This window comes from Bemisia tabaci, chromosome 7, assembly GCF_918797505.1.
Source record: "Bemisia tabaci chromosome 7, PGI_BMITA_v3".
NCBI lineage: Eukaryota > Metazoa > Arthropoda > Insecta > Hemiptera > Aleyrodidae > Bemisia > Bemisia tabaci.
This window is the reverse complement of record NC_092799.1, coordinates 35,163,754-35,182,201: the sequence shown is the minus strand read 5'-3', so window position 1 is coordinate 35,182,201 and position 18,448 is coordinate 35,163,754. Positions and strand designations below refer to the sequence as shown.

The 18,448-nt window shown below is 40.7% G+C and overlaps 1 protein-coding gene across 2 annotated transcripts in view; it reads right to left on the bottom strand.

Annotated features, from left to right (window-relative positions):
* Positions 1-530: 530 nt before the first annotated feature.
* The window catches only part of LOC109032141 (neuroligin-4, X-linked), a 552,408-nt gene continuing 534,490 nt past the window's right edge, over positions 531-18,448 (bottom strand). For both annotated transcript variants that reach the window (XM_019044117.2, XM_072302671.1), the window contains one exon: positions 531-2,954. In XM_019044117.2, the coding sequence (XP_018899662.2) occupies positions 2,566-2,954 (389 nt within the window). In that variant the 3' untranslated portion in view covers positions 531-2,565. The remainder of the gene's footprint in view (positions 2,955-18,448) is intronic.

The following is an 18,448-nucleotide window of genomic DNA, read 5'->3' as shown; positions in this document are numbered from 1 at the left end:
GTGGATTTTTTAAAAAAATATTCCCTCATTGCAGGAGGTGTAGCAATCTCTCAATCAAGTCTTTAGACTGTTAGCAAGCAACTTGAATTTCTCGCTAATCCACATGCTGTCACTCTGCTGCTGATTGGGTTAATGATGTATTGGGATTTGGGCTGAATGATTCAATTAATCGGCCTTTGAGGCCATGCTAGGAAATATCTTTTCTCAATGAAAACGTTACTTGTGTGTCGACTTCTTCATAAAAAAATTAAGTGAAGCAACCACATTACCCACCAATCTACGTACTGCTACATTGCAACTGCACTGTCGATTAGGTTTTTAAATGATACAACTATTCGGCCTTCGCGGTCGCGCTAGGAAGTATCTTTTCATAATGAAGGCGTTTCTAATGCGTTGAGGAATCAAAGAATTCTGTGAAACAGCCGTAGGTACCTATTTCTCGCTTATCCAAGTGCTCAGAACGTTAGTGATCGTGATACGATTTGTATTATGGCAGTTATTACCCCAGTATCTTTCACGGACTCTACTGGAATTTAGAACACATTTTGATAATTTTGACACGGTTTAATGAAATCATAACAGATTTTTATACATAAAAACAATTTCAAAGGTACATTACAACCAATCATTTTTCAAACTCAGCTGCATGTGAAGCAGTAACAAATTATCTAACAGGGCGAATTGCCTAAGCTGTACCTATGTTTCCTCATAATCGTTTGATAGACAAAGTTTGCCATAGCAAAAGAGGAGATACTTACTTAACATTTTAGGGCTGCAAAATTGTTTATCATCAATTATTAAAATTCACAATTTTCCCATATGTATTCCCGAATTGTCATGAAAGCGAACTCAACAGAAGTAAGCCCGAATTTCATAATGTTTAGGTCTGTCACAAACGTAGACTTTTTTTAAGACGTAATTTGAAGAATTCCAGTCCTCTCCGATTACCTGCGAAAGTAGAGCACCCTGTCGAATCGAACGAATCGCTGAATCCCTACTTAGTTCGTGCTCCGACAAATTGCGCACACAAAACGCCTTCAGAGAGTCGAGTATGTAATGAGCTAAAATCAGCAAGCACAACATATTCTTTAACAATTGCTGCAGACGCAGATGAAGGCGAATTGTGCAGTTAAAAAAGAAAAAGAATATGATGGGCAGTCTGCATGTGACAAGAGGGTATGTATTTGATCGACATGAATCGAACGAAACATAAAAACGTGGACCGATCCAATGGTCAAGTAAATAAAAAAACGAACCAAAATCAGTAGAAAACTTGCATTTACTATGAAAATGTGAAATTACGATACCTCAAAATTAGGATCAGCCAAGATTTTGATTTTTTGCGATTTTGAGTCCACACGCACCGGAGACTCGAACCCTGCAAACCGTTTTTGGGTACATTTTTTTCGCATTTGGTTTGCTTCAAGACCACCGTGCTGTATAGTGCAGTCGATCTTCGTCGCTGTCCGTCATTCGTCGGATAGAAAAGCTGATCTCTCTCGCATGAAAAATGCTAGCAGTACCTACAATATCTCCTCTTTTACAGCCTTTTAAACGTGGGAAAACAGGAAATTCATATCATCACGGAATCAGTCCTGATGGTTGTCAAATGAGAAGAGTACATAGGAAATAAATATTTTTTTCAAAATTAAAGAAATACAGTTTGTACAACTTCAGCTCAAAGTCAATTCAGTGCCTCGGACATTTTAAGTCACTATCAACAAATTTCAATTGATTTTTTCTCGAGGTGCCCTCCGTAAATTCGTCAGCACTGTAAATAAATTCATATACCTACCTTTATAGAATTCTCTACAATTTACAATATATGCAATTATAGCTTGTAAAAATGTACCAAAAGTATTCTATCTACAAAGAAAATACTATCGACACAGTTAGTCAATAATTTAAAACCAGGTAACTTTCTGATATACTACAACCGATAAAGATTGCCTGGCGGTTTGAACAAATATGAGCTTTCAGCGAGGTCCGTCCGATAAGCGCACCATCAACAGGCGGGGTCGCAAATTGAAAGAAAACCACTTTATTTTTTGGGGCGTATTCATAGTCGTTCCAGTGACGTGGCGTGCTTTTTGATATGTCGATTGATCTGCCATTTAAATCTATTGAAAAGGATCGATCAAGGTGTTCGCAACGAACACCTTGATATTCGATTCTTTACTATAGCTTCAAATGGCGGAATATCGATAATCGACCATTCACGCCACGCCATTGGAGTCAGTGGATCCTCGTTATAGCATAAAAAAGGGACAATTTTACCGAATCTCGAGTAGATCCAACAGAATAATTTTAGACTTTCTCAAAGGATTGCAATGATTTGCCACTCAAAAAGCACAAAATGCAGGGAGAAATACGATTTCGACAAACTTTAAGGTAGGCACGAACCTACCTTAAAATTTTCCAACTTGGCAAAATTTTGTTTTCGTAATTTTAATTTTTTGTATTTTTTTTTCTTAATTTTATGACATTTTGTCTTATTAACCCTTGACTGCCGAGATAATCTTTTCAACCAAGCTCCGACTTTCTATCTGCATTAGGAGCGAATTATCAAACGGATATCTCCTGAATCTGGACTCGTTTTTTGACGACGGTGGGCGGGGGCCCGGGTCCCTGAGCGGGTCCTGGGCCGGGGGCTACAGAGAGGCTGCTGCAGGTCCGCACCGGGGGACACGGGGTGGGGACCGGGATGGAGATTGGGGCTAGGGCACTTTTGGTGGGGGGCAGCTGTTTGGGCGGCGGCGGTGGTTCCGGGATGGTCGGGCTCTTGGGCTCGCTCATGTATGACGTCATCTTCGAGGAGACGGTGAGGGCGATGCTGTTAAAGCTCTCCGAGGAGCAGTCCCGCCGCCTTTTCCGCCGCTTCCGTTGGTAGTAGATCCCGGCGAAGATCACCAGGTTCAGCAACAGCAGCAGACACCCGACGCCCACCGTGATGCCTGCAACATAACATACCGAATTTTTCACTAAAAGATAGCCGGTAAAAGACAACGTGAAAATTGTAAAAAGAAGAAAAAACTCTCCACTGAAAAAAAATTTCGGTGTATTTACTAAGAAAAGGGTAAAATTGCCAAGAATTCAGGGTTCTATTTGATCCCAGTTTTTTCTTGGTAAAATTACCATTTATGGAATCGGTAAGTTCACCGAGAAATCTCGGTAAAATTATTGAACTTTCTCGGTAATTTTACTGGATCTTGGTAAAAACGCCAATATTTTTTATCGACTGTGGTAGAATTACCGAGATGAAATGGCAAAGTTACCGGGAATTTATTACCAATAAAAGTGGTATTCTTACCTGAAAAAACAGTAAAAATACCGGTTTTTAGGTAAGCTTACCAGTCTGTCTTGGTAAAGTTACCAATAATTGGTAAAAAAAAGTGAGATGGTAAAGGTACCAACCGTGGTAAAAACGCCGAGAATTTTCTTTCAGTGTAAAAGACAACGTGAAAATTGTGAAAAGAAGAAAAAACTCTTAATCATCCTTAGTTTTCAAACACTTACAAGGTTTTACATGTTTTCCTCATACACGGGGTGTCGTCAAATAAGTTGATCCGGTAATCCAGGATTGCGCGGAAGGTTGAAGAAAATATATCGGATTGCGCGAATAGAAACCCTAACGCGCATTGGCGCCTACAAACCTAACAGGGATACTTCACGCATTGCGCAATGCGTGAAGTATCCCTGTTAGGTTTGTAGGCGCCAATCCGTGTGTCGCGCTGGCATCACGCCGCTCCGCTCTGTTTGGCTCAATATTTAAACTCGCGGAGTCAGCGTTTTTCAACTCGTGATTGCACACTCATGTTTGCACACTCCGCATGGATTATTCTCATTTATATTGATGAAAAAAAAATGTTTTACAGGAAAATATACTGTGTGTTTAATAGATATTAAGGTGGATCCGTGTCAAATTTAATGAATTCCAAAGCAGTTTAATTTCTTCTTTTATATATTGTGTTTTACTGTGTTGCAGCATCGTGTGCGCGCAACCAGACATGCAAAATTGAACGTATTTGACTCTGACGGATTGATGTTCAAATGGGTTAAAACCAAAGATAGTGCGCTTCTTGGTTTCTTTCCTCCTTCTATTCATTTTTGTAAAGTTCCTTTCAACAGAACTATACGGCAACATCTGCTACAGGAATGCTCGAATTTAAAATGAAGTTAATTTAAAGTAGAAGTTTGGCAAAACAGGAAATAGTTGGAAAATAGACGCATCTTTATGTTAACGCTAATTTAGATTAATTTGTTGACAAGTCATCGATGTTTTACCTTCTGATGAAAAATGGAAGTGAAAAGATTGAACAATGGTCGTGGGTTTAAAGAACTTTCCTAACATTTCTCGGAGAAAACATTTAATCTGGAGAAACAAGGCAACGTTGGAATGCTCGTACGGTGTCAAAACAAAACATAGGCCTTTCTGTTATTCGATGCCACGATTGTTCTCACGCGAGTTCGAATAATCACGCCGAACACAGTGCGGCCGTCGTTAAACGTATATTAGCGCCTGCAAAACTTCAGGAATACTTCACACATCGCACAAAACAGTGCGGTCAGCGCACAGCCCATATTGGCGCTTACGTGACTGCATGGATACTTCTCGCATTGCTCCAAACGCAGGGCAGTCGGTCAGTTGGCGTGAAACGCATATTAGCGTCTACAAGACTGTAGGATTGCGTATCATCATTTTTGACTCTCTGCTCCAGTTTTTAGCATAATTAAAGGGAAAATATGTATCCTCGTTATAATGATTGAGACACTTCGATGGTATTTAATTTTTACTTTCACGTTCCCCTAGTTATTTTTGATTACATTAAAAAAAATATAACGAACAAAAATATTGCGTCGAAATTTTCGACCCTTTTATTTGAAATTTAGGTAACTTCGCGGAAACTTTTCAGAAAAATTTTGTGTAGCATTATGAAAGCATGTATTGAAAATAAAGCATAAATTTGTTCATAACGTGACAATCAGAGATAAATATACTATTTCTTTCGGGTGCTCCCATCGGATTTGGAATCCATTAATCTCTAGCAAAACTTGGACATAGTTGTTCTATGATTTTTTTACCACTCTTAAATAAAGTAAAATCGAACACTCTTCAGGGGAATGAGGCGCTGAACACTATACGAAAACAATTCTTTTGCATGTTCCATCTTAAAAATTATACGCCGACAATGATTCACACGACAGGAAGTTCAGAAATCATATCCCTGAGAGAGTATTATGGATTATGGAAAACCATTGTACCACAGTGTTATTCCTCATTCAAACCATTGTGTCACAGTGTTACTTTCTCATTCTGAACCACTTTTACAATGTACAATACAGTTTCGCTCTATGAAACAACCATTTTGAAATTCAAAAATACACACCCCTCACTTGTGACGTTTTCAAAACTTTGATCTTGTTAATATTTTCTTTAAAGGGGAATATGAAAAATGAATTTTATCGTTTAAAAGTTTCATGGTATATTTTGGCATGAGGAAAAATCCATTAAAATCCTAATAAATAACATAAATTATTTTTTCTCCGAAAAAATACAATGCGCCAAAAAATCTGCCAGGTCGTAAATCGAGAAGATTACAATTGAAATAGCCTCCATACACGCTGGGCATGTCAATTTCCTTTGACATTTTTGCAGTGGTGAATGCATAGCTGAAATGCCTTCCAGCTAGAATTTTATTTACAAATGGGTGGTTTTTCTACGAGGAATAAAAATAAACGAGTGGCACGGAATATAACAAAATAATTTGAACTATGCAAAACGATAATCCGGGTATCGGAACTTGGCTGTCTTGAAAACGCCTTCAAATGCGGCGTGATACCTCACGCATTCCGAAGAGTTCATATAGTTGTATCATTGCGCCGTAAGAATGCGACGGCAGATTACAATCGAAATAGCCTTCATACACGCTAGTCTTGACGATTTCCGTTGACAATTTAGTAGTCGTGAATGCATAGCTAAAATGCGCTCGAGCCGGAAGTGTATTCAGCGAATGAGTAGTTTTTATAGGAGGATTGAAAACAAATAAATGGTAGGAAATAAAACATAATAATAAGAACTTTGCAAAACGATAACCCGGGTATCGGAACTTGGCTGTTTTGAAAACGCCTTCAAATGCGGCGTGATACCTCACGCATTCCGAAGAGTTCATATAGTTGTATCATTGCGCCGTAAGAATGTGACAGAAGATTACAATTGAAATAGCCTCCATGCACGCTGGGCTTGTCGATTTCCTCTGAAATTTTTGCAGTGGTGAATGCATAGCTGAAGTGCGCTCCAGCTAGAATTTTATTGAATTGAAAATTTAAGAAGAATTCTACAGTGCCCCAGCGTATTTCTGAAAATCTATTCACCTTTTGCGAAATTTTTAGGGTAAATTTTTCACTTTTTCTTACGAAACAAGGGTTGCATGTGAATTCGTAGCGGTTTTTCACGGGTAACACGGGCCCCGGTACCAGGGACCCAGTATCCCCCCCCCCCCTTGTGGCGGGCCTGCGGAAGGATTATCAACAGATGAGCGATTATCCTCAATCTTATCATGATAGAAGCGCACTTTTATCGCCCGAAAATCTATCGCGATATTTTCGAAATACAAATCGCGATAAATGGCGATTTATTCTCAATTTTATCGACAAAAATTTTGATCACGATTTTATCGAACCAAAAATTGCGATGTGTAGAGATTTAATCGCCATATACCGCAATTTTTAATGCGATAATATCTGGACATATTGTCACCGATATAATTGCAACAACCAACACTGGGAAAAAACACATTGGATCTAGAGTCCAGACTCTTAAAAACATCGACAAGAAAAAGTACTCTTGATTCAATCAGAATCTAGCTTAAATCAAGAACCAAACCTCTTTATTTAAGCGGATTACGTTTTGATTCAAGCAAAAATCCGATTGAATCAAGAGTATTTTTTCTTGTCAATGTTTTCAAGAGTCTGGACTCTAGATCCAATGTGTTTTTTTTTTTTCCCAGTGAACCGAAAAAATCGCTATATATCGCGATCACTGCTACTTGGGTTCTCGACTTTCAGTGACGAAATGTCTGAGCATGAGAGCATGTAACTTGATTTCAGGAGCCTGAGAAAATGGCAACAGCTCGGCCCTCTTGAAAGGAAGAGTCGAGCGGTGGAGTTTCTTTTGTTCGGGCGCTTTTCAACTGTACTGGTTAACAATCCAAACCGGAGACTTCTCCCTTTCGCGGTTCCCAGATATAGCGACCTCCGCGAGACTCCGCGCCCACCTCCACCGGATAAATCAACCCGGGGAGGGCAATTTAAACAAGGAATCTGGCACTGTGGGTTTCCTGTGTCTTCATGAACTTGCGCGTCCCGCCCGAAATTGACTGGGAAACTTTGATTTTTGCTCGAGCTTGCTCCTCTTCGGTAAATTCGCTCCCTCTGAGCCTCCCCCTTGTGCTGCTAACACCCGAACCCCTTCGGGACCCTTCGTCGAAACACGGGTCCCTTGTGCCGGAGCACCTTTGTTTTCTTCACCGGGTTGCCGCGCAATCAGAAAACTAAATCGAAAATTACCTACAAGGAGAAAAAAACTTCGTTCGTGGGACCCGAAGTTGAGGCCATATGGATCTCTGAAGTTGCCGGATCACGTACCTAAAAACTTGAGGTCCAGTTGCCGAAGTTCAGGTCAGACATCTGAAGTACTTCGATAAATGGTTCGGGTCACACATCTGAAGTTCTCCGGTACATACCGAAGTGCCTCGATGTCTGACCCGAACTTCGGCAGCTCGACCTCAAGTTTTCGCATGCGTGATCAGAAAACTTCAGAGATCCATATAACCACAACTTCGGGTCCCACGCACGAAGTTTATATTTTTCCTTCGTGTACATAGGTCGATCCACACGGAGAAAAAAAAAACTTTGTGCATGGGACCCGAAGTTGAGGTCATATGGATCTCTGAAGTTTTTGGATCATGCATCCGAAAACTTGAGGTCCAGCTGCCGAAGTTTGGGTCAGACATCTACAGTACTTCGGTATGTACTGGAATGCTTCATGTAAGACCTCGAGTTAGGTCCGGGTTAGAGTCTGACCTGAACTTCGGCAGCTGGACCTCAAGTTTTCGAATGCGTGATCCGAAAACTTCAAAGATCTATATTACCTTAACTTCGGGTCCCATGCAGGAAGTTTTCTGCTCCGTGCGAGGGCGGCGTAGGGGGCGTAGGCCCCCCTTCCGTTCGCCCTAAAATATAGCGAAGAAGAAAAAATGAAGAAAAAGAGAAGGCATGAAAGGAATAAAGAAGAAGACAGGACGCTTATGTTCGGTACTTATTTATGACGAAATTAACCCGAACTTCATGTTAGATACTTTACAATTTTGAAAATTTTCTGGGGAGCACCCCGAACCCCCCTTACGCACCCCCGTTCGAGGTGACTGGATCCATCTATGCTAAAAAAATTGCTCAAACTGACTTATTCAGTCGAGTCTCTATCCATCATTTTGCGTACAGAAAACCCAAAAGTTCTATTAATTAAAACTTCGGAAACATTTCAAAGCAAGAGAACGATAAATCGCGAATTTGAGAGAAGCACAGATAAAGTTTGCCTCAGAAGGGTCATCAAGGGCTAGCCCAAACGAACCTATGCTATAATAAGTCCGTGAATCATAATCCCCTCCGTAATTGTTACGGAAGGAATTTGCTTCTAATCGACCTGACTTTAAGATGAAGCAAGATCGTTAGGAAAATTTAAGGAACTTACTGCATTTTACTACATGATAAGTTTACCGAAGATCCATCAAATTCAGATAATTTTCACCGCAGCTCATAATGCTTGACACAGTCGGAAATTCCTCACTGAAATCGCCAATATTTACTATTTTTCCAAAATTACAATGGGGAATTAATTCAAAAATCCACTTCAGTTGCCTTCGACATATCTTGCGTTCGCAAATGGACTTTTCAGCATGTCGAGACGGGACCGTGTCCGTAATTAAAGAATTCGCCGGGTAATGAAGGTTAAAAGTGACCTCGCGAACGAAGACATGTCTAGGCCGTTGGTGTGGTATGGGCATGTGTGAATAGTGTCGGAGAAGAGGCTGCCCGAACAACTTTTGAATTGGGTGTCACCTGGAAAAATGCGACGGGGACGTCCCATGAAGGGATGGCGGCAGGGCGTTGACGAAGAGATGATGCGTTGACATTTTGTCTGGTAATATTTGGAAAGATAGGCACATGTCGTCACCTTCCGGCCAAAGTATCACAAGTGCCATGCGACAGTTAAAAATTTCCACGGCCATTTTATTTTTTTACCGAGAAATTGCTCATAAATGCTCAACGAAGCTGTCCGAAAATTTCACTGAATTTTCTTTGGGCTGCCGATAAAATTCAGTGAAGTTATCAAACAGATTCAACCAACGATTTCTCTGTAAAAACATAAAATGGCGGCGGAAATTTTGAAACGTCGCTTGGCGCTTGAGATATATTGGCCGAAAGTGACGATGTGGCGTCTGGATGTCGCAGGAAGCCGGAGTACGTTGCAAGAGTGACTTTCATGTATACAGGGTTATTCAAAAGTCACTCACCACTGGCCTTAACTTTAGTTCTAATTATGATATTGATTTGCGGTTTAAGACGCTTTTCCTCATATCGGGGGGGGGGGGGGTTGACTTTTTTAGGTACATTCCAGTTTTTGATCCCCTCGGGGGGAGCGGGGCTGGAGGTAACTCAAAAATTTCACTTGGCCACTCCACTCATGGCCAGTGGTGCGTGACTTTTGAATAATCCTGTATGCACAACGGGGAAACAGAAAGGAAATATTATATTTTTCCGTATAAATGTCGTTCCATAGTTGCTTCTTGGTGAAGAGTCCCCTGGAATTTTGTTTAAATAGCGATTCCTCGATGAACGCCGAGCAAAGTGGCAAACCCGGAGGCGGGCAAATTTTTAATTTTCATTAACTCCGAAGTTCCACGCGGGAAACAATCTATTCTCCGACCTCTCAACTTTCGCAGCGACGAGTTGACTCGAATTACCTTGTAATTTAAGTTTCTAAGATTCCGTTTGTCATCATTCAAATCCGACCCCTTCCCCTCCACACTTCCACCATGCGATTCGCAGAAACACAACCCTCGCTCGTAGTGGGTCCTCATTTACTCACCCCTGACGCCTTTGCGTATGCACAATTGTACAACATGCAAAGTTGCCGGTTCGCATTGTACACGACAGTGCAAGTTGCCAACTTAACGGAAATATTTTATCGCGCGCTGAGTTTCACTTGGTGTTTTTCCCCCTCAATTTTGAGTTGTTCGACAATAAAGTCCCTCTCCGCGTAAACGGTCACAATTGGTCACGGATGTGTGGTTTCATAGTAGTACCGTTGAGTGGCGTGGCGTGCTTTGCGATATATAGATTGTTATGCCATTTAAACTTATGGAAAAGGATCGATAAACAGGGTGTTTGGTGTTCGCAGCGAACATCTTGATAATCGATTATTTACCACAGATTCAAATGGGGAAATATCGATAGATCGCAAAGCACGCCACGCCACTGGTGCCGTTGATACTTTCTTAATCTCCGTACACCGCCAACCGTCATACACCGTAATATTACTTTTTTTATTAACTAATACAGATTCTGCACGTTTATCTAGGGACTAGGATTAGGGAGGGAGAAGGAGGGAAGGGGAGAGAGGAGAGGGAGGAGTACGCAAGTCGCTCTCTTCTTACGACAACTTCTTGTCAGGCCACCGCTTTTACCATGTGACATGACACTCTTGAAAGTTACTCCCTCCATGAAAATAGGGAGGGAGGGGAGAGAGAGGCTTAAAACGTCGTGTGTGTTGTATAATTGAATCTTTGTGTTTCTTTTGACACCCCCGTGAGTGTGATAGGCACGACCCCTCAACATGTTAAGGGTCTTTAAGCATCGTATCCTTTGAGCCACTCTCGAGTCGAACGTAAAACCACCACTTTGAGGCTTAGAAAGGGAAGGATATGGGAAAGAGGCAATCGCTAAAGCTCCGTTACACGAGCAAAATGTGTTTACTCTCATATTCGAGCCTTTCAAAATGTTCGTTAAGGCTTCAGAAAATGCCGATTTCATTCGTTCTGAAATTTCCTGTTCGTCCTTTGATTCTGTGATTCCTGGCTTCTCCTAGCGGTGTTCTGTGAATACTGTTTGTAAAAATGAAATAATTAAATTTGACTCCATCAAAATCCGAAATCTTCCAAATTCACCTCTTGGCTTCTTCTCTTATTTCTCTATTGGCGAAAAATGGATGAAACGTGTAGGTGACAATGCTGACAGCTGAATTTGATATCTGGTTGATATCTGTTCACGCCATTCGAAAAATTCGATTTTTTCCTACGGATATTTAAAGAGCTCTAACTATTCTTAAAATAACTCACAGGAAAGACATTAAACATAGGGAAAATTCCGATCCAAAAAATCTACACTAGAATAAAAAGCCTCTTGAATCCGGAGTTCAGACTCTTGAAAAAATTGGCAAGGATAAATCCTCTTGATTCAATCTCATTTTCGCTTACATTGAAAGCCAATTGTCTTAATTGAAGCGGTTTCCTTTTTGATTTAAGCAAAAATCCGATTGAATAGAGGGTATTTTTTCTTTTCAATTTTTTTAAGTGTCTCGACTCTAGATCCAAGATAAATACTTCCAGAGTATCTACAAAGTAGCCTTTTATCAATTCGAAACACTGTGGAATAGGTCAATGCCAACTAGACACAGTAGGAAATCATTAGAGGCGGACCGGGAAATCGCCAACAGATCGGCCCATCGCGGTATTGCAGTGAGCTCCCCCCCCCCCCCCTCTAATTTTTCGATATTAGCCATAGGCGTCCCTAAGACGATTTTCGAAAACTGCCGGAGTTAGGTTAGATTGCCAGAGTTCATTTTGTGTAAATGTGATACTAAGAATTTATCTCCTTGGAAAGTTTAAGACATTTGTGATAAAAAAAATGTTCACTTTCTCTCCGTAGAAATTAGCTAAGTTCAACGTTTTCCGGACGATAGAACGTAACAGCATTCCACCATGAAGAATTTCCTATCGTAAATTATATTTTCACCAGGAAACATACAGGATTGCAAAATCTCTACACTCCTGCGAACTTAGGATTGCAAGCTCGCGGTGTGCACTGTTCGGAAATGGTGTACACCGGGGCAGGTTCGACACCAAGAGAATACTACTTTTCAACGACTCAAGCGCGCAATGCATGAAGTATCCTGCAGACTTGTAAGGCGCTATACCATGCGTTGCGCGCACCGTGCTGAACGCGCAATGCATGAAGTATCCTGCAGACTTGTAAGGCGCTATACCATGCGTTGCGCACACCGTGCTGTACGCGCAATGCATGAAGTATCCTGCGGTCTTGTAAGGCGGGACTAAGCGTTTTGTGCCGTGCGCACCAGCTCCGCGCCGGCCGCAATGTGTGACGTGATTTTTTACCTATTTCTCATTTTCAATTAGTTTTCGACTTATTTGGAACACGACCGGAGTGTTCTACGCAAATTTTTGAAGACGAAGCAAATCTTGCAGGGGCTAAAATTTTTACTTTGTCTGGTGGTCGTAAATCTGGCTGCGCGGCGGGTAGGAAGGGGTAAGCGAAAGCGATGTTTAACACAAATTCTGCCTAATTCATCACGATGCGAGCTTTCAATGGAACGAGAGCTTTAAAGCCGCGGCTGATAACACGGAATCTTTCATTCGCCGCCATGCATCACCCGCACACTTACACATACACATATGCCTGAAGCTTCGCGCCTTCCACGCGAGTGTGTGCGTTGTGGTTATGACTGCGACAGGCGTTGGTTCAGAGTCGTTGGAACCATTTTATTCGAGGTTACGTGATTTGCTGCTGGTTCTACGATATCATAAGAAGCGAGTAGGGCCCACACCCGTTTGAGGGAAAATAGGACTATATCTGCAAAATAGAAGTACTATGATCAGATTTCCGGCTTTTTGGAAACAACGCACGTGTCACTCGATTTCTCCACAGATAGGCACTTTTATGGATAAGTTAGAAGCAGTGGTGTCTCCTTACTACATGCATCCCCCTGCCTCCGTATCAAATAATGAACGGGAAAATAGAAAAGTGGACACATTTTCCACGGTAAAGACAAAATGAGTAGATTTGAGGGGCTTGAAGGACAAGGCGCATAACAACGGCTTTTGAAAACAATTGGGATATTAGTGATTTTAAGTAAAACTAGTATTAGTGCATATTTATGTGAAAAATTCACTCCCAAATTCCAATTTTTAAGCATCAAAAAGTTAGTTTGAACTTTCCGCCATAAGGATCCATTTGAAACTTCAAACGCGTATTTCTCCAAATTGCAAAAACTGCACTAGTACGCCTTGTCCTCCAAGCTCCTTAATTACCAACTATTTTGTTAACACTTTTCAAATTCAGAAACGACGTAACATAGCTAGAAAAAGAGGATAAAAGCACACGAATATCTAAAATTAAATAAATAAAAGGAACGCGAGGAATTTTATGGTGAAATAGAGGCTAGAGATTCTTGAGATGTTATACCGTTCATGGCAAGAGGAGCTTCTGTAGCGTCTTTAAGAGAGAGAGGCAAATTTCCTCCCCTCCTGCCGCCATGAAATTTTGACCCGCAATAATCAGTGGCAATTTTGAAAGTCGGTAACAGTTGTTTCTATTTTTAAACCGTTAAAAATATCGATTTTAGGTGAAGCAAGCTGCCTAACCAAGAATCGATTATTTTACATTCATTTAAATGTAGGAGAAACAGTTTTGCCAACTTTTAAGAACCGCTACCGACAATAAAGCAGTATTATTAATTTTTATGATGATAAAATTTCCTTCTATCTTTGTGTTCAACTGAAGGTACGTGACTGATCGACTTGGGTTGGTGTAAAGTCACACATTAGTTCGAGCGAGGTTTCTCTCGTCACACCCGTTTTTGAGCTTCTGAAAGGGGAAACGCGGAAACGCATTCAAAAATTGGGTCAGCGCTTTTGAATCCGATTAAAAGTCGTATGAGCGAGGTAGCTGGTTCGCAAAAAGTTGCCAATTTTTGACAGAAATTCTTGGATTTTGAATTACTGCGTACAAAAATTATCATGCTATCTGATGCGATTCGACAACATCCTGTCACCATGTTGTCAGATGAAAGGGAGATACATTCACGTGTTCTAGTATTGCAAGGTGGAAAGCGATGATCCATTGACAACATCTAGATTGCAGGCTTCGTTCATTGTCACGATTCACACTTTGTTTCTGTGCATCGAGCGTCAAAGACTCGAAACATCAGATTACAGAGCGTGCTTGCCCAATCTACTTGGAAAATCTGAGAATTTCTCTTTTTCGTTACGATTTGGAGCATTTTCCAAGGTTCACTCATGGCACCAGAAAGTAATTATCCGGCGATCTCGCAGTAGCCATCTGGATAATTTGAACTCGCAGAGCAAAAGTTAATCTCGGACACTACAATTATTTTTGTCAGATAAGTTTTAGCTTTTTTCTCAATTTCTCGATAATAACTTAATTTTGGACTTGAAGGTTGTGTTCAATATGTTTTTCGTAAAATGCCAATGCAGAGACATATATCACGTTGCTTTAATTCTCACGTTGTCAAGTGGTTTATTCGAGACCATTAAAAATTATCACATCTATTTATCGATAGAAGTAATTTATTCAACGGCATCGATTGATCTGCCATTCCAGTGTGTGGAAAATGATCGATAGACATGGTGTTTGCAACGAACATCTTAATAATCGATTCTTCACCAAAGCTTCAAATGGGAAAATATCGATAATCGACCATTCACGCCTCACCACTGGGAGAGAAAGCCGGCCCAGAATCGTTTTTACTCTTTCACGAATAACCATGTTCATAACTGCACTGCCGTGCCAAGGAAGAACGCCGTATGAACATTCGAGAGTTGCCAAATTTCATTCAATAAAATGATTATTTTTGAGGAAGTTTATGAATATTTTCCATTGAAATTTTCAGGAACTTTAAGTGAAATTGCAAACAACATTATCTAAAAAATTTGAAGAAACATAGAATGCATAAGTTTACCAGGAAATACGTGTTTTATAAATGGAAATTTGGCAACGCCTGAAGGTTCATACGGCGTTCTTTCTTAGCATGGCAGAGTTGATCCTTAGGCCACTACTAATGAGCTTCAAATTTCGTGACTACGTCATTTTACTCGCGATGCGCGCGTGAATTGCGACAAATTTTGATTTCTTCACCTAAAGGTACCAAAACATACTGAATTTTTCTGCTCATGAGGTACTGAATTTTTTGGAAAGGTACTGAGAAAGTACTTAATATTTGCCGGCCAGTTGTAGTAGACACCGTGTTTATGCGACCCAGGAATCCCGATATGGAAAGTTGCTTGTTTCGAAAACGCCTTCAATTGCGGCGTGATACCTCACGCATCCCGGAGAGTACGAATAGTTGTATCATTGCGCCTTGGCAATGATTTACCAGTAAATTCGTGTTTTATCAAAGGAAATTTGGTAACGCCGGAGGGTTCATACGGCGTTTTTTCTTCGCACGGTAGTGCACTCCATAGAGGCAGTCAAGAATAAGCGCTATGCCGGCCGCAATGACATCGTAAAATGCCCATGAAACCAGTGATACACACTCGAATTGGGTCCTCATTGGACTCCAGGTCGAGATATTACGATTTTCGTCGTAAAACGCGGGAAAAATATCGAAATTCGCGAAGAAATTCAACCTATCAAACGCCTTGGTCATGGACGTGGTAGTCGATGGCAGAACAATGCCGGTGGAATTTTGTTTGCGCCTGGAGAGTTTCCGCATGAAATATTCATCTGCTCCAAGGCACGGGGCTGGAAGCCGGCTTGGAGCCTGCTCAAAAATTCATTCCTTTTCGTATGAACGGAAAGAGCGGATGAAAATTTCTGCATCGAAGCCTCGATGTATCCTCGCACCTCATGCACACCGCACAGAGGGACAGGCTAGGGATTTCACTTGGTTCATGGAGAATCTAGAAACTTAAGTTTCAATGTCTATCAGTACGTCTGAACATGCCTGAGAATAAGAAATGTGGTTAGTTCTTGGTGCAGGGTGTCTACTAAAACAGGCTGGTCAAAAATAAGTACTTATACAGTACTTTTTCAGCACATTTTCGAGAAATTCAGTACCTCCTCCAACAGAAAAATATCGTACTTTTTCAGTAACTCCAATTGACTAAATTGGAAAAATTTAAAAAATTTGCAATTGCGAACAAAATGACAAAAAATTTAAAAAAATTCCGGACCTTTTTGCGGAATTTCCGCACTCTTTCCGCGCTTCCGGACCGCCTTTAAAAAATCGGTACTATTTCCGGACTTTCCAGAAATTTCGGACTTGTGGACACCCTGTGGTGGAAGTCGTAATCACGAGCTGCATAGGTATTCTGTCCGATCTAGAATGAGCATGTTGCATACTTCAGCTGGAGCGGAAAGAGGAGATGTTTCTCACGGATCATAACTCGTGAATTACGATGAGCGCATCGGAAAAGTTTGAAATTTCTTAGAAATTCCTAGAAAGTCTATGAAGTCGCGAGTCTCCGATTCAAGGACTGGGGGATTCCCTCTGAATCTTAAGCGTGTATGGTATACCATATACGCGCATGGTAAATACACGTATGATTATTGTTGCGGTAATAAAACTGTAAAGGACCGTATTCTCAGTCATTAATTGAACAGCTATGAACCGCATATGGTATATTGGACGTATTTCTATCAAACGGAACTATGTGCATAAAGACATGAGCCCTGAGACCCATAAGAATACATGCGTAACAGGGCTCACGTCATTATGCCAATAGTTCCGTTTGACAGAAATACGTCCTATTATGATTCGGGTAGGTTGCAAGAGATCTTTAACATCGCAACATAAACAAGATAACTGTTACGAATTGTAAGTAAAATTCAACAGCGTAACTTTAAAAATCTTCGACCCTAGCTCTTCACTGAGAAAAAACTATGGTTTATAAACCTATTAGAGGTAAATATGGAACACCACTAATAGTAGTACCTCTACATATAATAATAGCACATATACCTTAGTTATGGTCTCTGTACCTTAATTAGGTACAGAGACCATAGTATGGTTCACAGACCGAGAATCATTAGTTTATTTACGACTATTATAGGTGTTCCATATTTACCTCTAATAGGTTTATAAACCATAGTTTTTTCTCAGTGTTAAGAAACGACAAATGATGTGCTTCCATAAAAAATAAAGACCAAGGGGAGGAAAATTCCTATAATTTCAAGGTACAGACTTACTTTTGAGTTTTCAAAAGCTGCATCAATTTTTCATGCGTATTTTAAATTTTTTGCGCCGACGGATCATTGTTACCGCTTGCAACACTATATTTTCAAAGTTAGGATGGTGAATTTTACTTGAGGTTTGTTACGATTGTCCTTTTTATGATGCTATGTTAAGGGACTCCTGCCACCTCCCTTCGTTATAATACGAATATGGGGCCCCTACACTGGAAAAAAACCACGTTGGATCTAGAGTCCAGACTCTTAAAAACATCGACAAGAAAAAAATACTCTTGATTCAATCAGATTTAAGCTTAAATCAAGAACCAAGCCTCTTAATTTGAGCGGATTTCCTTTTGATTTAAGCTTAGATCTAATCGAATTAAAAGTCCTTTTTCTTGTCAATGTTTTCAAGAGTCTGGACTCTAGATCCAATGTGTTTTTTTTCCAGTGTAAGGAAAGGAGCTGTTTCAGGAATGACTATACAGCCCCAATTCCTACCCTGTCTTGGAGTCCATTTTCCCCCACGAGAAAGACATCCAGTATTCGGCTGTCTCTCCCCACTGTTGCTCTGAGCCGCGATGACCCCTGCGCGATATGCAAAGCGAGAAAGCAATAAGCATGTCAAATAATTTCCCTTTCATCCTCCCGTTTCCCGCTTTATTTATTTTTAAATGCGTCCGAAGAATGAACCCGAACCGCACGGCTTGGCAGACTCTAACGCTCTATCTCTCGCTGCGCCTCTAACGCTCGCTAACGTTGCTAACGTCGCCCCGCGCTATCTTAAGAGCGTCACTCCTCCGACCCGATCGTCGCTATCTGAGCGAAGCGAAATTTAAAGCGAAATAAAATTATGAAAATTATTCCGCGTCCGCCGCCGCTGGAAATTGAGTCATAAAAAATTATTGAATTAAATTTTGAATTAGAATCGCACCAACCGCGGGAGATAAGTAGTTCGACATTCGTTGGTTCACGAGCGGTGGCAAAGTAGCCAGATCTTGGAAAAAAGGGGATGAAAAAGTATGGATGTCAATTCATACTTTTCAATCGGAAACTCTTTAAAATGATTGTTCATGTAGATATACTTTTAGGGACACTTTTTCCATGCCTATATTTATTAAAATGATTTTTTAGACATTTTTAGAGATTGCGTTGCACTGGAAAAAAACACATTGGGTCTAGA